The 18,085-nt window shown below is 40.3% G+C and overlaps 1 protein-coding gene across 9 annotated transcripts in view; it reads right to left on the reverse strand.

Moving 5' to 3' along the window:
* The window catches only part of raph1b (Ras association (RalGDS/AF-6) and pleckstrin homology domains 1b), a 127,735-nt gene that overhangs the window by 12,391 nt on the left and 97,259 nt on the right, over positions 1 to 18,085 (reverse strand). For all 9 annotated transcript variants that reach the window (XM_051702446.1, XM_051702445.1, XM_051702444.1 and 6 more), the window contains one exon: positions 4,032 to 4,130. In XM_051702446.1, the coding sequence (XP_051558406.1) occupies positions 4,032 to 4,130 (99 nt within the window). The remainder of the gene's footprint in view (positions 1 to 4,031; positions 4,131 to 18,085) is intronic.

Below are 18,085 nucleotides of genomic sequence, written 5' to 3' on the forward strand. Positions count from 1 at the left end.
TAACAGATGTTTAAATTGTGTTGTGTTAATTTGATGTTTTAAGTTGAGTGTAATTATGTATAACAGATGTTTAAATTGTGTTGTGTTAATTTGATGTTTTAAGTCGAGTTTAATTATGTATAACAGATGTTTAAATTGCGTTGTGTTAATTTGATGTTATTGTAAATTGGTATATGTCTCATCACTGTCACGACTGCTATGTTGATCGGAACTGCACCCAAGAATTTCACACACCATTGCACTTGTGTATATGGCTGTGTGACAATAAAGTGATTTGATTTGATTTTGATAATTTCTTCAGTAATCTGAGTGAGCTGTTAACTCTAACTTGTGCCATGTATTCATCTGTATTGTTACTTGGTGATTTCAACAACATGTAGATACTGATTTCGCTGCTGCCCATGAGCTCAAGTCTGTGTTTGAGTGTTTCAATATAGTATAACATGTTGACTTCCCTACGCACTCTCGTGGCCACACTCTAGACCTAGTCTGTATTGCTGATTTAAGTAATGTCTCTGTGCTCGGGTTTCAGATTGGACTGTCTGATCACTCATTTATTGAACTAAGTTATGAACCTCTCCCCAGGTCATATCTGAAATCCATTATAACCTACCGCAACTTTAAATCTATTGATCCTGTATCCTTTTCTGCATCAGTACAAATCTCATACCTTACAGATATTACTGACCTTACCTGCCCCACTGACATTCGAGAGAGAGAGAGAGAGACGCATGCTGCCGCGTTGCATGTGTGTCTGTGTTTATGTTGGTTTTATGTTGAGTTTTATCATTAAACTTTGTTTACTGTTCAGCCGGTTCCCGCCTCCTCCTTGCCCATCCTTTACCTGTTACACCACTGTTAACAAACTCACAAACCCACCTGTATCTGTTATTTCAGATTCTGCTGAGCTCTGTCAGTCATTTCTTCACTTCATTCAAAATAAAATTAATTCACTATACAAACTTTTCCCTCCTATTGTATCTCCAGATGCACCACAGGATTTCCTCACTGACCTGATGATTGACACATTTTCTGACTTTGCCCCTACTAGCCCACCTGCAATTACTGAATTAATCAAGAAACCTAATTCTACTTCCTGTCAGTTAGACCCAGCCCCCACTGCCCAGCTTAAACATTGTCTGTCTGCCATTTCAGTGCCTATCTCCCTCCTCATCAACAGACATCTTAGTACTGGTATTGTCCCTCTAGAACTAAATACTGCAGCTGTCACCCCAGTTTTAAAAAAGCCTGACCTAGACCCTTCTGACCTTAAATTACCATCCTATTTCAAATCTCACTTTTCTGTCCAAATGTATGTAAAAAGTGGTTGCCTCTCAGCTAAAATCCTAGCTGGCCTCACACAATCTCTGAGTATTTTCAATCTGGTTTCCGTCCACTCCACAGCACAGAGACTGCACTCAGAGTCGTTAATGATCTTCTAATGGCCGCAGACTCTGGTGCCCTCACTATTCTTGTTCTCTTAGATCTCAGTTCTGCATTTGACACAGCATTCTCAATTCTCGCCTCTCTGCTATTGGCATTTCTGGTACTGAACTATCCTGGTTCAATCTTATCTCTCTGACTGTCAACACTACATATCTATTCGTTAGTCAAAATCTACTACAGCTCCTGTTTCTCAAGGCGTCCCTCAGGGTTCTGTTCTTGGTCCACTGCTCTTCATCACTTCTATGTTTCCCCTGGGACACATCAGCCACTGGCTTGGACTCCAATTTCACTGTTATGCTGATGACACACAGCTTTATATCAGTTTAAAACCCACTGCCCCCTTACCCATAATCTCCTTATCTGCATGTATCAATGACATCAATACCTGGATGACCAATAATTTTCTCAAACTTAACACTGACAAAACTGATGTACTTTTAGTTGGTTCCACAAATCTTACATATCGCCACTCTGATCAGTCTGATGATATAGATGGTGTCCTGGTCAGACCCTCCTCTACAGTCAGAAACCTCTGCATTATTTTTGATTCTTCACTATCCTTTCTCCCACACATCTCTTCTCTCACAAAAGCTGCTTTCTTTCACCTCCGTAATATTGCCAGACTTCGCCCCATTCTGAATATAAAAGATGCAGAGACTCTTGTTCACGCTTTCATCACTTCAAAACTTGACTACTGTAACACCCTCTTTTCTGGTCTCCCCATTAAAACAATTGATAAACTAATGCATTCAGAATTTTGTAGCTCCAGTTCTTACTTATTCCAAGAAATCATCTCACATCACCCCCATTTTACACAGACTGCACTGGCTACCTATCTCTTACCACATTCAGTATAAATTACTCCTCACAACATTTAAAGCTACATGGTCTTTCCCCTCCTTACATCACAGATCTTATTCATCCCTACACACCATCTCGCTCACTCAGGTCTTCTGACTCCGGTTTACTAATCATACCACGTTATAAGCCAACATCACTGGGTGGCAGGGCTTTTAGCACTACTGCTTCAACATTATGGAACTTTATCCCACAATGCTTCCATGACCTCAACACCACACATGATTTCAAAACCCACCTCAAAACATACCTCTTTGACCTATGTCATTCTGACTCTTAATTGATCGGCTCTTCTTTTTTAAATTGTATTTTTTTATATTTGCTTACTACTTGTAAAGCGTCCTTGAGTTTGTATAAAGGTGCTATATAAAATAAACTTATTATTATTATTAATAATAAATAAATAAATATTGTCATATTAAATAGTTCCTGTAGAGCAGGGTGTCTCAACCTTTTGCCCACTGTGACCCCACTTTTTTTAATGCTAGTCATCCATGACCCACCAAGGGTACTGAATAGGTACTTAATTAATTTAGTTATGTTTATATGCTTATAATATAGAGGCCTAATATCTATAGCCTAATGTTTGTAGCTTTGGTGCTGCCGGCTGAAGTTTTCAGATGGTACCTTACCACACCCTCCACAGTTTTAGCACATTTTAGCACAATGTGAGGACATTTAAGATGGTCTCTTATCCACCGTAGGCACAATTTCCAATGAATAGTAAGGTTAAATTAATGATCTTGAATGATTTCGCATTGACGCTGTCAAACCAGCTTAAATAAGGAACAAATCATGTCCCGCACTGATTCGATACGGGACGCGTCATTTCATCTTTAAATATAGGACGATGCCATATTTTACAGGATGGGTGGCAACCCTATTTGGGACAGCTGCTCAGAAATGATGATGTCCAGAAATTGGATTGCATTAAGACTAGCACAGTACTGCATAGAGCTAGCGCATACAATGCTACATAGAGACCTTGTCCAAAAAGAAAGATTTGTAGCATTAATGGATTATTGTGATTAGACAGCTTATAATTAACGTTAGAGGAATGCAGCCTCTTACTTACGGTAGTGTTACATAAACCTGAACCCGATTCGACAATAGAGGTCACCGTTGCCCCAAACATTGCAAATGTACAATTCTATCCTTCTAATTGGTCATTTGTACTCATGACTAGGAGTGCACCAATCGATCAGCCACCGATCTAAACCTTAACCTTAAATAATGGCACTGTGTCTTCAAGCATTTGCAATTAGTGATTTGTATTGCAACAAAATGGTAAACAAATCATAAATACTAATGAGTCCTCACAGGAGCAGTTTTGGAGTTAGTAATAAACATTTATTGTATTGAAATGTTAGCAATTCACAATTAATGTAATTTTACTGTGTGGGGAATAAACATAATTGCAGAATATAACTTGCAAAAGTGTGGCTACGGGCACTTTTTAAAAATATTGGTATTGTATTGACCGATTTTAGTGTTAAAAAAAAAAAACGGTGATCAGTATCGGCCTCAAATTTCCTGATCAGTGTACCACTACTCATTACAGAAAAGATCTCGCAACCCAGCAGACAATGATCCGTGACCCGCTTTTGGGTCACGACCCAGTGGTTGAGAAACCCTGCAGTAGAGCATGGTATGAGGACATATAATTATAATTCATTAATTCGATAAAACACAGAGGATAAGACAAGCTATTACAAATATGGGATTACCTTAGCAATTCGAATCCCGTTGACCCACTGGTGTAGAGTTCTGACATCATCACAGCACAGATATTTGATATACTGTGATTTCTTCTGGATCTGAGGGTGCTGTGTGCAGTCAACAATGTTACAAAGACAATAAAGACAAAAATGGTTTAAACATTGTCTTTGTCTTGCTAATACTTACGAACTACTAGAGAGCAGCAACTGTGGTTCACACAATGTGTATAACAAACCATAGCAAACTGCCCAATGAGACTATCATAATGCAAATCCATCTGTTACATAATCACATGAGAGTCAAAATGAAGACAAATTGTATAGTTTTATATAACAAACTCATATACATATTCCAATGTTTAGCATATTTACAATCAACACGTTTTATTAAAATTAATTCACAGAAACAAAACATCCCATTCCTGTATACAACAATGTGAAAAAATTAAGTACACAGTAGTGGTCGACCGATATATTGGTTTTACCGAATAATCAGTGTTGATAGATGTGTGTGTGTGTTTTTTTTTTTTTTTTTTTAAATCAACGCAGATAGCTTCCGATTTTTTGTTGTTGTTGGTTTGTACAGATGTACTCCTTGGTCCTACAGTATAAGAGCGCCCTCTAGAGGTTAAATAAAAAGCTATCACCAGGAGTTAGTTGTTTCACGTGATTCGGCTATGCAGAGATGGACAGAAGTGGATTTTAAACATTAACATAGAAAAGCCGATGTATTTATATAGTACACATTATTATTACAGACAGTCATGGTACATTAAATAAATAATTTAAGACAACCAAAATGTAATCATAGGTGGTTCGATAATACATTTGTTTATAACTAATTGCTGCACTAGAGAACTGCATTGCCGACAAGATGGAGAGGATACTAACAACACTAGCTGTTAGAATATTTAAAACAATGTTACAAACTGAAGGATGGGAACTGGTTACTTTTCATCTTCATTCCCCATTCTGAATAAAAAGAAATGTTACTTACAGTTGTGCTCAAAAGTTTGAATACCCTTGGAGAATTGGTCATATATGTACCATTTTTAAAAAAAACATGAGTGAGCAGGCAAAACACATTTCTTTTATTTCTTATGGGATTCATATTCAACTGTAGGTTATAACAGAATGGCACAATCATAAAACAAAACATGGCAACAAAGAAAAAAATTAAATGACCCCCTGTTCAAAAGTCTGCATACCCTTAGTTCTTAATACTGTGTATTGCCCCCTTTAGCATTAATGACAGCGTGAAGTCTTTTGTAATAGTTGTGAGGCCCCAAATTCTTGCAGGTGGTATAGCTGCCCATTCGTCTTGGCAAAATGCCTCCAGGTCATGCAAAGTCTTTGGTTGTCTTGCATGAACCGCATGTTTGAGATCTACCCAGAGTGGCTCGATGATATTAAGGTCAGGAGACTGTGATGGCCACTCCAGAACCTTCACCTTTTTCTGCTGTAACCACTGGAGGGTCAACTTGGCCTTGTGCTTAGGGTCATTGTCATGCTGGAAAGTCCAAGAGTGTCTCATGCGCAGCTTTCATGCAGAAGAATGCAAACTGTCTGCCAGTATTTTCTGATAACATGCTGCATTCATCTTGCCATCAATTTTCACATGATTCCCCGTGCCTTTAGAGCTCACACACCCCCAAAACATCAGTGAGCCACCACCACGCTTCACAGTGGGGATGGTATTCTTTTCACCATAGGCCTCGTTGACCCCTCTCCAAATATAGCGCTTATGGTTGTGACCATAAAGCTCTATTTTGGTCTCATCACTCCAAATTGCAGTGTGCCAGAAGCTGTGAGGCGTGTCAAGGTGTTGTCGGGCATATTGTAAACGGGCTTTTTTGTGGCATTGGCACAGTAATGGCTTCTTTCTGGCAACACGACCATGCAGCTCATTTTTGTTCAAGTATTGTCGTATTGTGATCCTTGAAACAAACACACCGTCTTTTTCCAGAGCAGCCTGTATTTCTCCTGAGGTTACCTGTGGGTTTTTCTTTGTATCCCGAACAGTTCTTCTGGCAGTTGTGGCTGAAATCTTTCTTGGTCTACCTGACCGTGGCTTGGTATCAAGAGATCCCCGACTTTTCCACTTCTTAATAAGTGATTGAACAGTACTGACTGGCATTTTCAAGGCTTTGGATACCTTTTTATATCCTTTTCCATCTTTATAAAGTTCCATTACCTTGTTACGTAGGGCTTTTGACAGTTCTTTTCTGCTCCCCATGGCTCAGTATCTAGCCTGCTTAGTGCATCCACGTGAGAGCTAACAAACTCATTGACTATTTATACACAGACACTAATTGCAATTTAAAAAGCCACAGGTGTGGAAATTAACCTTTAATTGCCATTTAAACCTGTGTGTCACCTTGTGTGTCTGTAACAAGGCCAAACATTCAAGGGTATGAAAACTTTTGATCAGGGCCATTTGGGTGATTTCTGTTATCATTATGATATAAAAAGGAGCCAGACAACTATGTGATAATAAATGGCTTCATATGATCACTATCCTTAAATTGCATGATCAGTCATATTTTCAAAATCAATGCCAAAATTTCAACATTTCTGCCAGGGTATGCAAACTTTTGAGCACAACTATATGAATTTGTGCAGATTTGATGAGGTTTTTTTTTCTTTTTTTTTTGGGCGGCTGACGTCTATCCAATTTGTTACAGTCAGGTTATAAACATAAGCGCTCCAAAGAGGTTTTGTAACTAAGCAGATAAATAAGTTAATCATAAGTAGTAAATCATAATTTCATGTTAAGGCCAATACTTGTGAAAATGATGCCTCTCTACAATAACGGCAACATTCTGATAATGGCTATGGTGTTTGAGCCCCGCACTTTTAGGTACGATGGTGTCCGCTATAAAAGCCCACAAGTGCACAAACACCATTTCTCAGAATTTTCGTCCTTCAAGACAGCGTCTCTCGTCTAGAAGCCCTCTACTGCTTCGCTGTTGACTACACAAGTCAGCGGGTGGAATCTTCATGGCAACTAGAAGACTCTCCGCTCCCTGCAGTGCTCCGGCGAACATCACTCTGCCTCGCCACTTGACGCTTTGCTGGTGGACAGGCTGCTTCAGCATCCTGATTTCCCTACAGTGTTTCGGCAGGTGTTGTGTATCCTTACAAAGCAATTGTATCTTGTGTAATATATATATATACAGGTGCATCTCAATAAATTAGAATGTCATGGAAAAGTTCATTTATTTCAGTAATTCAACTCAAATTGTGAAACTCGTGTATTAAATAAATTCAATGCACACAGACTGAAGTAGTTTAAGTCTTTGGTTCTTTTAATTGTGATGATTTTGGCTCACATTTAACAAAAACCCACCAATTCACTATCTCAAAAAATTAGAATATGGTGACATGCCAATCAGCTAATCAACTCAAAACACCTGCAAAGGTTTCCTGAGCCTTCAAAATGGTCTCTCAGTTTGGTTCACTAGGCTACACAATCATGGGGAAGACTGCTGATCTGACAGTTGTCCAGAAGACAATCATTGACACCCTTCACAAGGAGGGTAAGCCACAAACATTCATTGCCAAAGAAGCTGGCTGTTCACAGAGTGCTGTATCCAAGCATGTTAACAGAAAGTTGAGTGGAAGGAAAAAATGTGGAAGAAAAAGATGCACAACCGAGAGAACCACAGCCTTATGAGGATTGTCAAGCAAAATCGATTCAAGAATTTGGCTGAACTTCACAAGGAATGGACTGAGGCTGGGGTCAAGGCATCAAGAGCCACCACACACAGATGTGTCAAGGAATTTGGCTACAGTTGTCATATTCCTCTTGTTAAGCCACTCCTGAACCACAGACAACATCAGAGGCATCTTACCTGGGCTAAGGAGAAGAAGAACTGGACTGTTGCCCAGTGGTCCAAAGTCCTCTTTTCAGATGAGAGCAAGTTTTGTATTTCATTTGGAAACCAAGGTCTTAGAGTCTGGAGGAAGGGTGGAGAAGCTCATAGCCCAAGTTGCTTGAAGTCCAGTGTTAAGTTTCCACAGTCTGTGATGATTTGGGGTGCAATGTCATCTGCTGGTGTTGGTCCATTGTGTTTTTTGAAAACCAAAGTCACTGCACCCATTTACCAAGAAATTTTGGAGCACTTCATGCTTCCTTCTCCTGACCAGCTTTTTAAAGATGCTGATTTCATTTTCCAGCAGGATTTGGCACCTGCCCACACTGCCAAAAGCACCAAAAGTTGGTTAAATGACCATGGTGTTGGTGTGCTTGACTGGCCAGCAAACTCACCAGACATGAACCCCATAGAGAATCTATGGGGTATTGTCAATAGGAAAATGAGAAACAAGAGACCAAAAAATGCAGATGAGCTGAAGGCCACTGTCAAAGAAACCTGGGCTTCCATACCACCTCAGCAGTGCCACAAACGAATCACCTCCATGCCACGCCAAATTGAGGCAGTAATTAAAGCTAAAGGAGCCCCTACCAAGTATTGAGTACATTTACAGTAAATGAACATACTTTCCAGAAGGCCAACAATTCACTAAAAATGTTTTTTTTATTGGTCTTATGATGTATTCTAATTTTTTGAGATAGTGAATTGGTGGGTTTTTGTTAAATGTGAGCCAAAATCATCACAATTAAAAGAACCAAAGACTTAAACTACTTCAGTCTGTGTGCATTGAATTTATTTAATACACGAGTTTCACAATTTGAGTTGAATTACTGAAATAAATGAAGTTTTCCACGACATTCTAATTTATTGAGATGCACCTGTATATATATATATATATATATATATATATATATATATGTATGTACATACATACATACATACATACACACACACACACACACACACACACACACACACACACACACACACCTCTCTAAGAGTCGCATACATGTTTGCATCTTTTTAAAGATGTCGTTCCTTAAGTGTTCCCTGTACGAGAGACACATCCCACCGTCAGACCAGCATGAGAGATCTGTTGGATGCTCTAGTGTCTCCAGCCAGCCTCTTTGGCAGCTCTGTGGATAAGTTTGCCGAGCGTTACGTTGCAACTCAGCAACAATCACAGGCTGAGACATTTTATGCCGAAATGGAGTAATGCTTCACAATGGCTCGCTCCCGCTCTGTTTTGAGCCAGTGCCTGGCCAAAAGCCCTATGCCCGCTGTCTCAGCACCACCACCGAGCGACCGGTGAGGCCACGCAAGCCGTGGCCAAACGGAAACAGCCATATCAGCGCCCGCCTCACGCCAGCGGAACAAACCCCCCCGGCCAGCAAAAGCATTCCTGACAGGCACAGCCCTTCGAAGTGGAATGCAGAGCTCGGTGTTCCCTCCGGGTCTGCTCCGAAGAAGGCTCGATTGGAGACACACAACACTGTTCCCCATCTCCCCACTGTTGGTTGTCAGGAAAGGAACATTGCTGTTCACAATATTGTTCAAAATGTTGTTTCTGTGTCTCACATTTGTATGAATGCAATAAAAAAATGCAATAAATGCAAAAAAGAATACAGTGCTCACTGCACATGCATGAGACGCTCACACATTCAAAATAAACAGCTTTTTTTTCCTCTTCAAAGCCCACACATTATGCACAACCACTTCAAACTGGCGAGTGGTGCATGATATCATACAATGAACAAACCAAATTGCCCTCTGTCCCGTTACACGGAGACATGGCTAACCCTTACGGGTATTTCAGATTGGGTGCTAAGATGGGTATACGATCCAATTTGCATGCCGGCCACCCTGTTTCTGTGGCATTCTGTCTTCCACAGTTTCATCTGAAGATGTGCCAGTGTTAAGCAAAAATACACAAGGGTTTCACATCCGCTATTTTCTTGTCCCAAAGGAAAATGGCGTCTTCGTCCAATCCTAGATCTAAGACATTTGAATCGCACACTTGCAAAGCGCCCATTCAAAATGATTACTCAGAAAAGGATCTTATCGCACACGATTGGTTTATCTGCCCACATGATTGGTTTGTGTTAAAAGATGCATACTTTCATGTCCAAATGGACGTCCAAAAAACAGCTGGATCTTAAAAGATTCGCCATGATGCAAAGAATCACAGGAAAAAGAATTGTATTCCTATCCCATAAGGTTCAAGAGTTAAGGCCCAAAATGTGATTTTTTTTCTCACTATAATGCCACCTAGTGTCCGACGGGTGCGTGTGGATGCCTGAGTAGTGGGGGGATTTTGAACCATCCCACTAAGTTTGGTGTCTGTGCGACTTAGGTCTCTGATGCCCAGACACTTTTAAGGCAGAATAATAATAATAATAATAATAAATATAGCTGCAAGCAGCGATTAAAGGGGTTCAATCCTTTAAGGTCCTTTAAGTTCACATGCAAAAGATATTAAGTATTAATTAGATAGCTTGAAAACAACTAAAACAATGTTAAAGTGCCTTAATTTTGAGAGACATCAGGTGAGGTATCACACAGATATGGTATTTTTTACATTCCTGACTGTTATAGCGCCACCAAGAGGCAAAGGAATGCAATGTGTCCTCAGAATGACCCCATACATAAGTGTCTAAAATGTTGTGAAAATATCTCATTCCATTCAAGAGTAAAACTTAAAACTGTTTAAGTAAAAGTTGCAAAGCCGACAGCTTGATTTAAAGTGGCCATGCCCATTATGAACGTTTTGATGTACCGTTTGACGATAAATCAATTTCAAAATTCTTTTGATACATTTTCATTTTGGGACTTCAGAGAATCTTCCTGCACTGGTTTGGTTCCGATCAGGCTATTCGAAAAAGTAATCTAGTTCGAAAAATTAATCATTTAAAATAATCTCATGTATTTATTGAACGTTTTGTTTCACAAAAATGGTCCTTAAGGCAAAGATGTTCAGAATGAGATCTACAATATGGTATGAATAACGTGTTTCTTTGTGAAACATCGTGGCATATACGATTTACACGCATGTAAAATGCGATAGTGCCTCCCAGTGGCCAATTTTTTTCAAATTTTGCACAGACCTCTTGCGCCAAGAAACAAATAGGCCTACCAAGTTTAGTTCCGATTGGCCTTATTTAACCCTATATAAAAGCTGCTGAAATCTGATTGGCCATGTTTTTAAAGATATGTGACTGTCCTCATAGACCTTGATGGCACCTTGTACAAAGACAATGCATGCAAAATTTCAAGTCGATCGGACCAACGGTTCCATAGTTATTTTTTTCATTATTACAGCACCCCCAAGAGGCAGAGGTGTGCATTTTGTGTGTCCTCAGAATGACCTCTTACTTAAGTGTACCAAATTTGGCGATAATATCTCATTCCGTCCAAGAGTTTTAACCATTTAAGTAAAAGTGGACCACCCACTACGTACATTTTGGCATACTGTTTAACGAAGAATCAATTTCAAAAATACTTTAACAACTTTTAATATTGGGACTCTGCTGAATCTTTCTACACTGGTTTGGACCTGATTGGACAAATGGCCTAGGATGAGTTCTTTATTTAACTTTTTTCAAATAATCCAAAATAGCGGGAAAAGGAAGGTGCGGAGCAACAAAACTTTGACAGAGGATAAACTCTTTGGCTGGATGCGAGGAATCAAAAAGGAAAAAATTATTTTGTTTCTAGCACTTATGGTTCAAGAGTTATTTCCCAAAAAGTGAATTTTCTTTGTTTTGATCACTGTAGCGCCACCGTGAGGTTGATCATGGCGAGACTTTTTGCCGCTGTAGACTGGAGGAGTACTACCTTTCCCCAAAGTTTCAAGTCTCTAGGCCTTATGGTTTGGTCTGCACGATCAGTTTTAGGGCAGAAAAAATAATAATAATAATAAAAATCCTTACAAAAACAATAGGGTTTCTAGCCCTTCGTTTAGTTGACGAACAGTGTGTCTTTACAAGACATGTTTTGCAGCAGGATGGTCTTCTCAAAACACATTGGGCAGGTTTAACAACCTAGACGTAATGTCTCTCTTTTCACAAGTCCTCTCTGTTTAGAGCGTTTGCTATTTCATTTGCCAAACATATACTTATGCCCCTCCCCTTAAGTTCAGGCTCCCCATCATTTTACACACCGCTTGCATCAGGCTGTTGTAATTTACCATAAAGTCACAAGCACTTTCAATATAAATAAACTTTGTGATGAGGAGGAGGGCGTGGCCGGGCCATGAGGGTGCATGGCCAGCACTGAATCAGCTGATCAGTGGGAGAGTGAGATAAAGGGGAGCCGGAGACACAGGTTCGAGAGAGAAAAGCATGCGGCCGCGTTGTGTGTGTCTGTTTGTCTATGTTTTATGTTGTTTTAAGTTGAGTTTCACCATAAAATTTTACTTTGACTGTTCAGCTGGTTCCCGCCTCCTTGCCTGTCCTTATACTGTTACAGTAGTGCCGAAACCCGGGAGGGAGGAGGGATGCGCTGTTAGAGTCCTCGCTGCTGCTGTCTGCCAGAGCAGCAGCCATGGCCGTCTGCCTGGGGACAGAGGGGTCACTGCCAGCCACCGAGAGCCAGAGGAACCGCTGCCATCCGCCAAGAAGGGGAGGAGTGGTTCCATCCGTCAGGGGTTGGAGGGCTCGCTGCCATCCACCGGGGGAGGAGCAAGTTGTCGTCCGCCATGGGGCAGAGGAGTGGGCGACAGAGTGTCCGTGGACTGGCGGGCAAGTTTTTCCTCTCTCTCTTTCTGTGTCTCCCGCTTGCCCTTTCCCTCTCCCCACGCCTCCCCTCGTCTCTTCCCCCGGTTCCCAGGAGGTGGGGTGGACCACTGGCTGACAGTTGGTGCCCCAGCCTGAGGAGTGTGACGAGGAGGAGGGTGTGGCCAGGCCGTGAGGGTGCATGGCTAGCACTAAATCAGCTGATCAGCAGAAGAGTGAGATAAAGGGGAGCCGGAGACACCGGTTTGAGAGTTGCACACGGCCGGGTTGTCTGTGTCTGTTTGTCTTATGTTTTATGTTGTTTTAAGTTGAGTTTTACCATTAAACTTTACATTGACTGTTCAGCCGGTTCCTGCCTCCTCTTTGCCCAACCTTTAACTGTTACAAACTCCCTTCCCTACTGGGTCCATGAAGGGGCTAATTCATACTATATGACTATAGTTCATATATTCATTCTGAGTGCTCCCCTCCTGTCCCAACATGCGGGTCACTCACTTGCAGCATACTCATGTTGGTTGCCGTCCCATGGGCTTGCGGTGTCATGTTTCCTCTCTGGAAGGTTATGTCATGTAGTGTGGTGTGATGGGATTCTGTTCCCCATATGCATTAGCATGCAATGTCAAGTGTAAGGGTCGTAAGAGAACGTCTTGGTTACATACGTAACCTCGGTTCACTGAGATGAAGGGAACGAGACATTGCGAACACTGGCCACACTACAAGACTCAAGAGTTCTTCTGAGTCCTTGTCCCTCAGTCAGAAAATTCTGAGGAATGGTGTTTGTGCACCTGCTTTTATAGCGGACAGCTTCGTGCCTAAAAAGGCGGGGATTAAACATCATAGCCAATATTAGAATATTGGCATTATTGTAGAGAAGTTTCAACTAGGTCGTGTGGAAGGACAACTCCCTATATGCGTTAGCACACAATGTCTTGTTGGATTAGTGGTTTAGTTTAATGGATAGTGGGTTCTGACAAGATGAGTAAAAATTGGTGTGTGAGTCTTGTATGTGCTATCCGGCATCATGTATAAATGACTTGATCCCAGCGATTATTGAAAGGGAACACATATCTTGTTCCAACAACAAGATTTATTTCCCGTAATTTGTTGTTTAAACATTGATCCCACTCCGACTGCCATTTCTTTTTGATATATACATTCAGAGTTTGTTTCATATCTGTGGAAGGTATAGGGCATTTTACTGGTTCAGTAGCTAGTGCCTCTCTAGCAGCTCTGTCTGCTTGTTCATTACCGGATATTCCTGAATGTCCAGGTACCCAGCAGAAAATAATATTAAAACTCTTTGCTTCAAGAGATGACAGTTTGATTAAAATCTTCATGATTGTTGGGTGATCAGTTTTAGTAGCTTCCAATGCTTCAAGACAAGATTTTGAATAATTTATTATTAAAAAAGGTTTTGCGGAGCAGTCTCAAACTTCAGTGCCAGTAGTAGAGCGTTTGCCTCTGCAGTGAAAACTGAACTTTGGTCAGCAATGCGGATACCCTGACACAGTTGGTTTGTTGCAAAAGCTGCTGCCACTTTATTTCCAGATTTAGATCCATCTGAATATATTGGCATATATGTTGTGGGTATACTGCTCTTATGTCCAGAAATTGTTGATGGAAATCATTCGGATGCATTTTGGATTTTTGGTTCCTTGATAAATACAGATGGATTTTAGGCTTTTTGAGATTCCATGGAGGAATTTTGCAGAAATGTGTCTGTTCCAAACTGTTTAGATCCAATTTCAGATTCTCCAGATGGGTTTTTATACGTAGGCCAAATGGACGAATGAAACTTGTTTTTTTTTTTCATATATTGTTGAATGCTGAAGTGGGAAAACTGCTGAATAGGCTGGGTTTTCTTTATTTGTTTTAAGTTTGGTTGCATATTGTAAGGGCAACTTTAGGCGTCTGATTTCCAAGGAAAGTTCATTGGCTTCCGCATAGAGACTTTGGATTGGTGATGTTCTGTAGGCTCCCAATGCTAGTCGTATACCTTGGTGGTGTACAGTGTCCAAAAGACTATGTATGACTTCCTAGCTGATCCATAAATGATACTTCCATAGTCCAGATATCATCTACATATAAACTACAGAGGACATCAGAACCAGTGACTTTTGCATTGCTATTTATTTTTAACCTGAAGAGGGTTACTGATGGCATACTTCCTTGAGGTACTCCAAGTCCTTGTTTATGTAGGTTAGACAAGGTGTTTGCTATTTTATCTCTAAAAAGTCTGTTCGATAAAAAAAAACTTTCAATGAAGATTGGCAGTCGACCTCTAAAATGAATTTGGTACAGATCGCTTAAAATGCCATGTTTCCATGTCGTGTCACAGGCTTTCTCCAAATCAAAGAAGACAGCTACAATGTGTTCTTTTCTGGTAAAGGCGTCACGAATATAGCTTTCAAGACAAATAAGGTGATCTGTAGTGCTTCGACCTTTCCTGAAACCACATTGGGCGTTACTTATGTGGTGTTTAGATTCCAGTATCCAGACCAGGCGATCATTGACCATCCTCTCCATTGTTTTGCATAAACAACGGGTTAAAGCTATAGGGCGGTAGTTTATGGGGTCGTTATGGTCTTTTCCAGGGAAAGGTGGGGTAGATTCTTTAAAAATTGCTAGTGGATTTTATCCGGTACAACAGTTGTGTCGTGGGATTTTTTAATGGCTTGCTGTAGTTCTTCCATAGAAAAAGGTTGGTTGTATGGCTCTGTGTTACTGGAACCTACTGGAATCTTTTCTTTTTCTTGTTGAGCAAGAAAAGTTCGAAAAGCAGGAAGGCAGTTCTCAACAGATGAATTGTTTTCGAAAGTTTTTGCTAGAATATTTGCAATTCCTTGTTTTGAAGTCAAGAGTGTGCCATGCTGTTTCATGTGTTGTATTTGAGGACCATTGTTTTTTCCCTTCATTTTTCATATCAGGTTCCATATTTTGAATGATGGAGTACTTGTTGTCATGCTGGAAACAAATCTTCTCCAGCTTTCATTTTTTACTTCATTTATAATTCTTCATGCTCGTGCTCTACTCATCTTGAGTTTTATAAGATTTTCAGTTGATGGATGTCTGAAGAACAGTCTCTCAGTTTTTTTCCTCTCTTTTATAGCTTCCTTACATGTATCAAACCATGGAAGTCGTCTATGTTTTATATTTAAAGATGTTCTTGTGACTGTATCATTAGCTACAGATATGAGCGTTTCAGTGAAATTCTGCATAGCATCTGGGTTGTCTTCTGAAAACCATGTCAGTTTCTCATGACAGAGGGTTTGAAATTGATACCAATTTGCTTTTTTAATTTGCCATCTTTGTACATTTGTTTCTTCCTCTCTGACTTTGATGGTTACAATGATTGGGAAATGGTCCCTTCCACAGAGGTCATGCCAAAGCTTTCCATGATAGGTCTAAAAATAATTCAGGCTGACAAATTGTTAGGTCGATTGCAGAGTACGTTCCATGTCCTGGATGTAAATAGGTATTCAATCCATTATTTAAAAGACATAAGGTGTGGTTATCTATAAAATCTTCAATCTTCTATCCTTACCCTACCCTATCCTGTTACAGTGATTACTGCTCCACAAAGTGTTATGACTATTAAAATCTCCCATGAGAATAAAAGGAGATGGGAGCTGAGTGATAAGGTGATCTAGGTCCATGTGTGTCAAGTTTAAATTTGGAGGAATGTAGATAGAGACGACTGTAATGGTTTTCTGCAAAGTCAGGCGTACTGCTGTTGCCTGTAGGTTGCTATTAATATTTATATGACTATGGATCACATCTTTTCTTATTAAAATGGTTGTACCACTGGAAGCCCACTTGTCACTGGGACCGAAAGTGTTAAAACTTGTAAAATTTTTAAGAGAGTACCGTCTGGTGGTAATTGTGTTTCTTGAAGACATATGGCTAGAGGGTTAATAATTGCAGTTAGATGCTACAGCTCCATAAAATTTGCCCTGATACCATGACAGTTCCATTGGATGATAGAATTTTCCATTACCTATTAGGGAGAATAGGGACAGTTTTCTTGGTTCTGCCTTTAAGATGGACTTCTACTATGGTATTCATTCTGTTTCATTTCCACATCTTTTGTTTGTTTTGTCTTTGAGGCTTCGTCTTGGGATACTTTTGACTGTGAAGAACTTGCCTTACCGTTGTTTTTATTTGCCTTTTGGTTTCCTGGTATTGAGCTCTGACTGGAGTGAATGTAATTAGAAGAGTTTCACTCTGGGTTCCTGTGTTCTTCATCTTTGGGGGAATATTACTATGGTTAACGGTTTGGGGTTTGTCTTTATGCATCCAGGTGATATCTGTCTGGCAGTCTATTGTTCTCACAGCTTTTTTTGCAACGGAGGTGAAGGTTTTATTCAGCATAAAAACAGGGACGACATCCACCATTTTCTTTGCGTCAAGGTAACTGATTCTCTTAGTACACCTGATCTTCTGTATTTCCTTTTCTTTGATCCACATGGGACACTCTTTTGATGCAGCTGAATGGTCACCTGAGCAATTACAACATTTTGATGGTTTTTCACAGCTCCATTTGTCGTGGCCTGCCTCCCCACAGTTACAACAGGTATGTTTGTTGTTGCAGCAGCCATTGGATCCATGGCCATACTTTTGAAAGCTGAAACACCACAGAGGATTGGGTACAAACAAGTCCACTGGAACACTTAAGTATCCAATTAGAAGTTTATCTGGTATTAGTGGTTTATTAAAGGTGAGGATGTACGTACCAGTTTTAATCGTTCGCTCTTCTTTCTTGATTATTATTCTTCTGATGTTCATTACTCCTTGGGTCTTGAGCTCATGCATTATTTCTTCTTCATCCACATCATCCAACTCTCTAGTTCGGATTACTCCTTTACTGTAGTTCAAAGTTGGATGAGGAGATGTCTTTATTTGAACTCCAGCTAACATGCTGGCATGTAGTAGATTTTCAGCATTGGCCTTTTTACTGCATTCCACAAGAATCTGTCCAGATCGTAGTTTTTTCACTTCCTTTACTGTTCCCGCTATTCCTGCAATACCTTTTTGCATAACGAAAGGGGAAGCTTGATGATTGGATAATCTGGAGCAGCAGCTTCAATGATGATGAATTTTGGTCATCATTACTCGGCACAAGAGCACATCTATTTTGAGGTATTGTCGGTATCCAGGTCCAAGAAACGTTTTTTTGAGGTGTGTTTTGTAGCCATGTTTTGGGTTTTTAGATTCGTCAACTGTTAACTGCTCCCCACCCACCTTGGAGCCCAAAAGTAAGGGATGCACAGCGCCACGGATCTCCAGCAGATTATGCATCAGGGATACAAGGATGATATACTCAAGCAAAATGAGCAACAAGTTGCTCAGTTTACTTGATTGACCCTTAGCCAACGCCTACTGGGAATCTGAGAGATATTTGATGTTCAGCTATCACAGAGTATTCCCAGGGCATGTCTTGACCATCCGATTGATT

Source organism: Myxocyprinus asiaticus, chromosome 7 (assembly GCF_019703515.2).
Source record: "Myxocyprinus asiaticus isolate MX2 ecotype Aquarium Trade chromosome 7, UBuf_Myxa_2, whole genome shotgun sequence".
Taxonomy (NCBI): Eukaryota; Metazoa; Chordata; class Actinopteri; order Cypriniformes; family Catostomidae; genus Myxocyprinus; species Myxocyprinus asiaticus.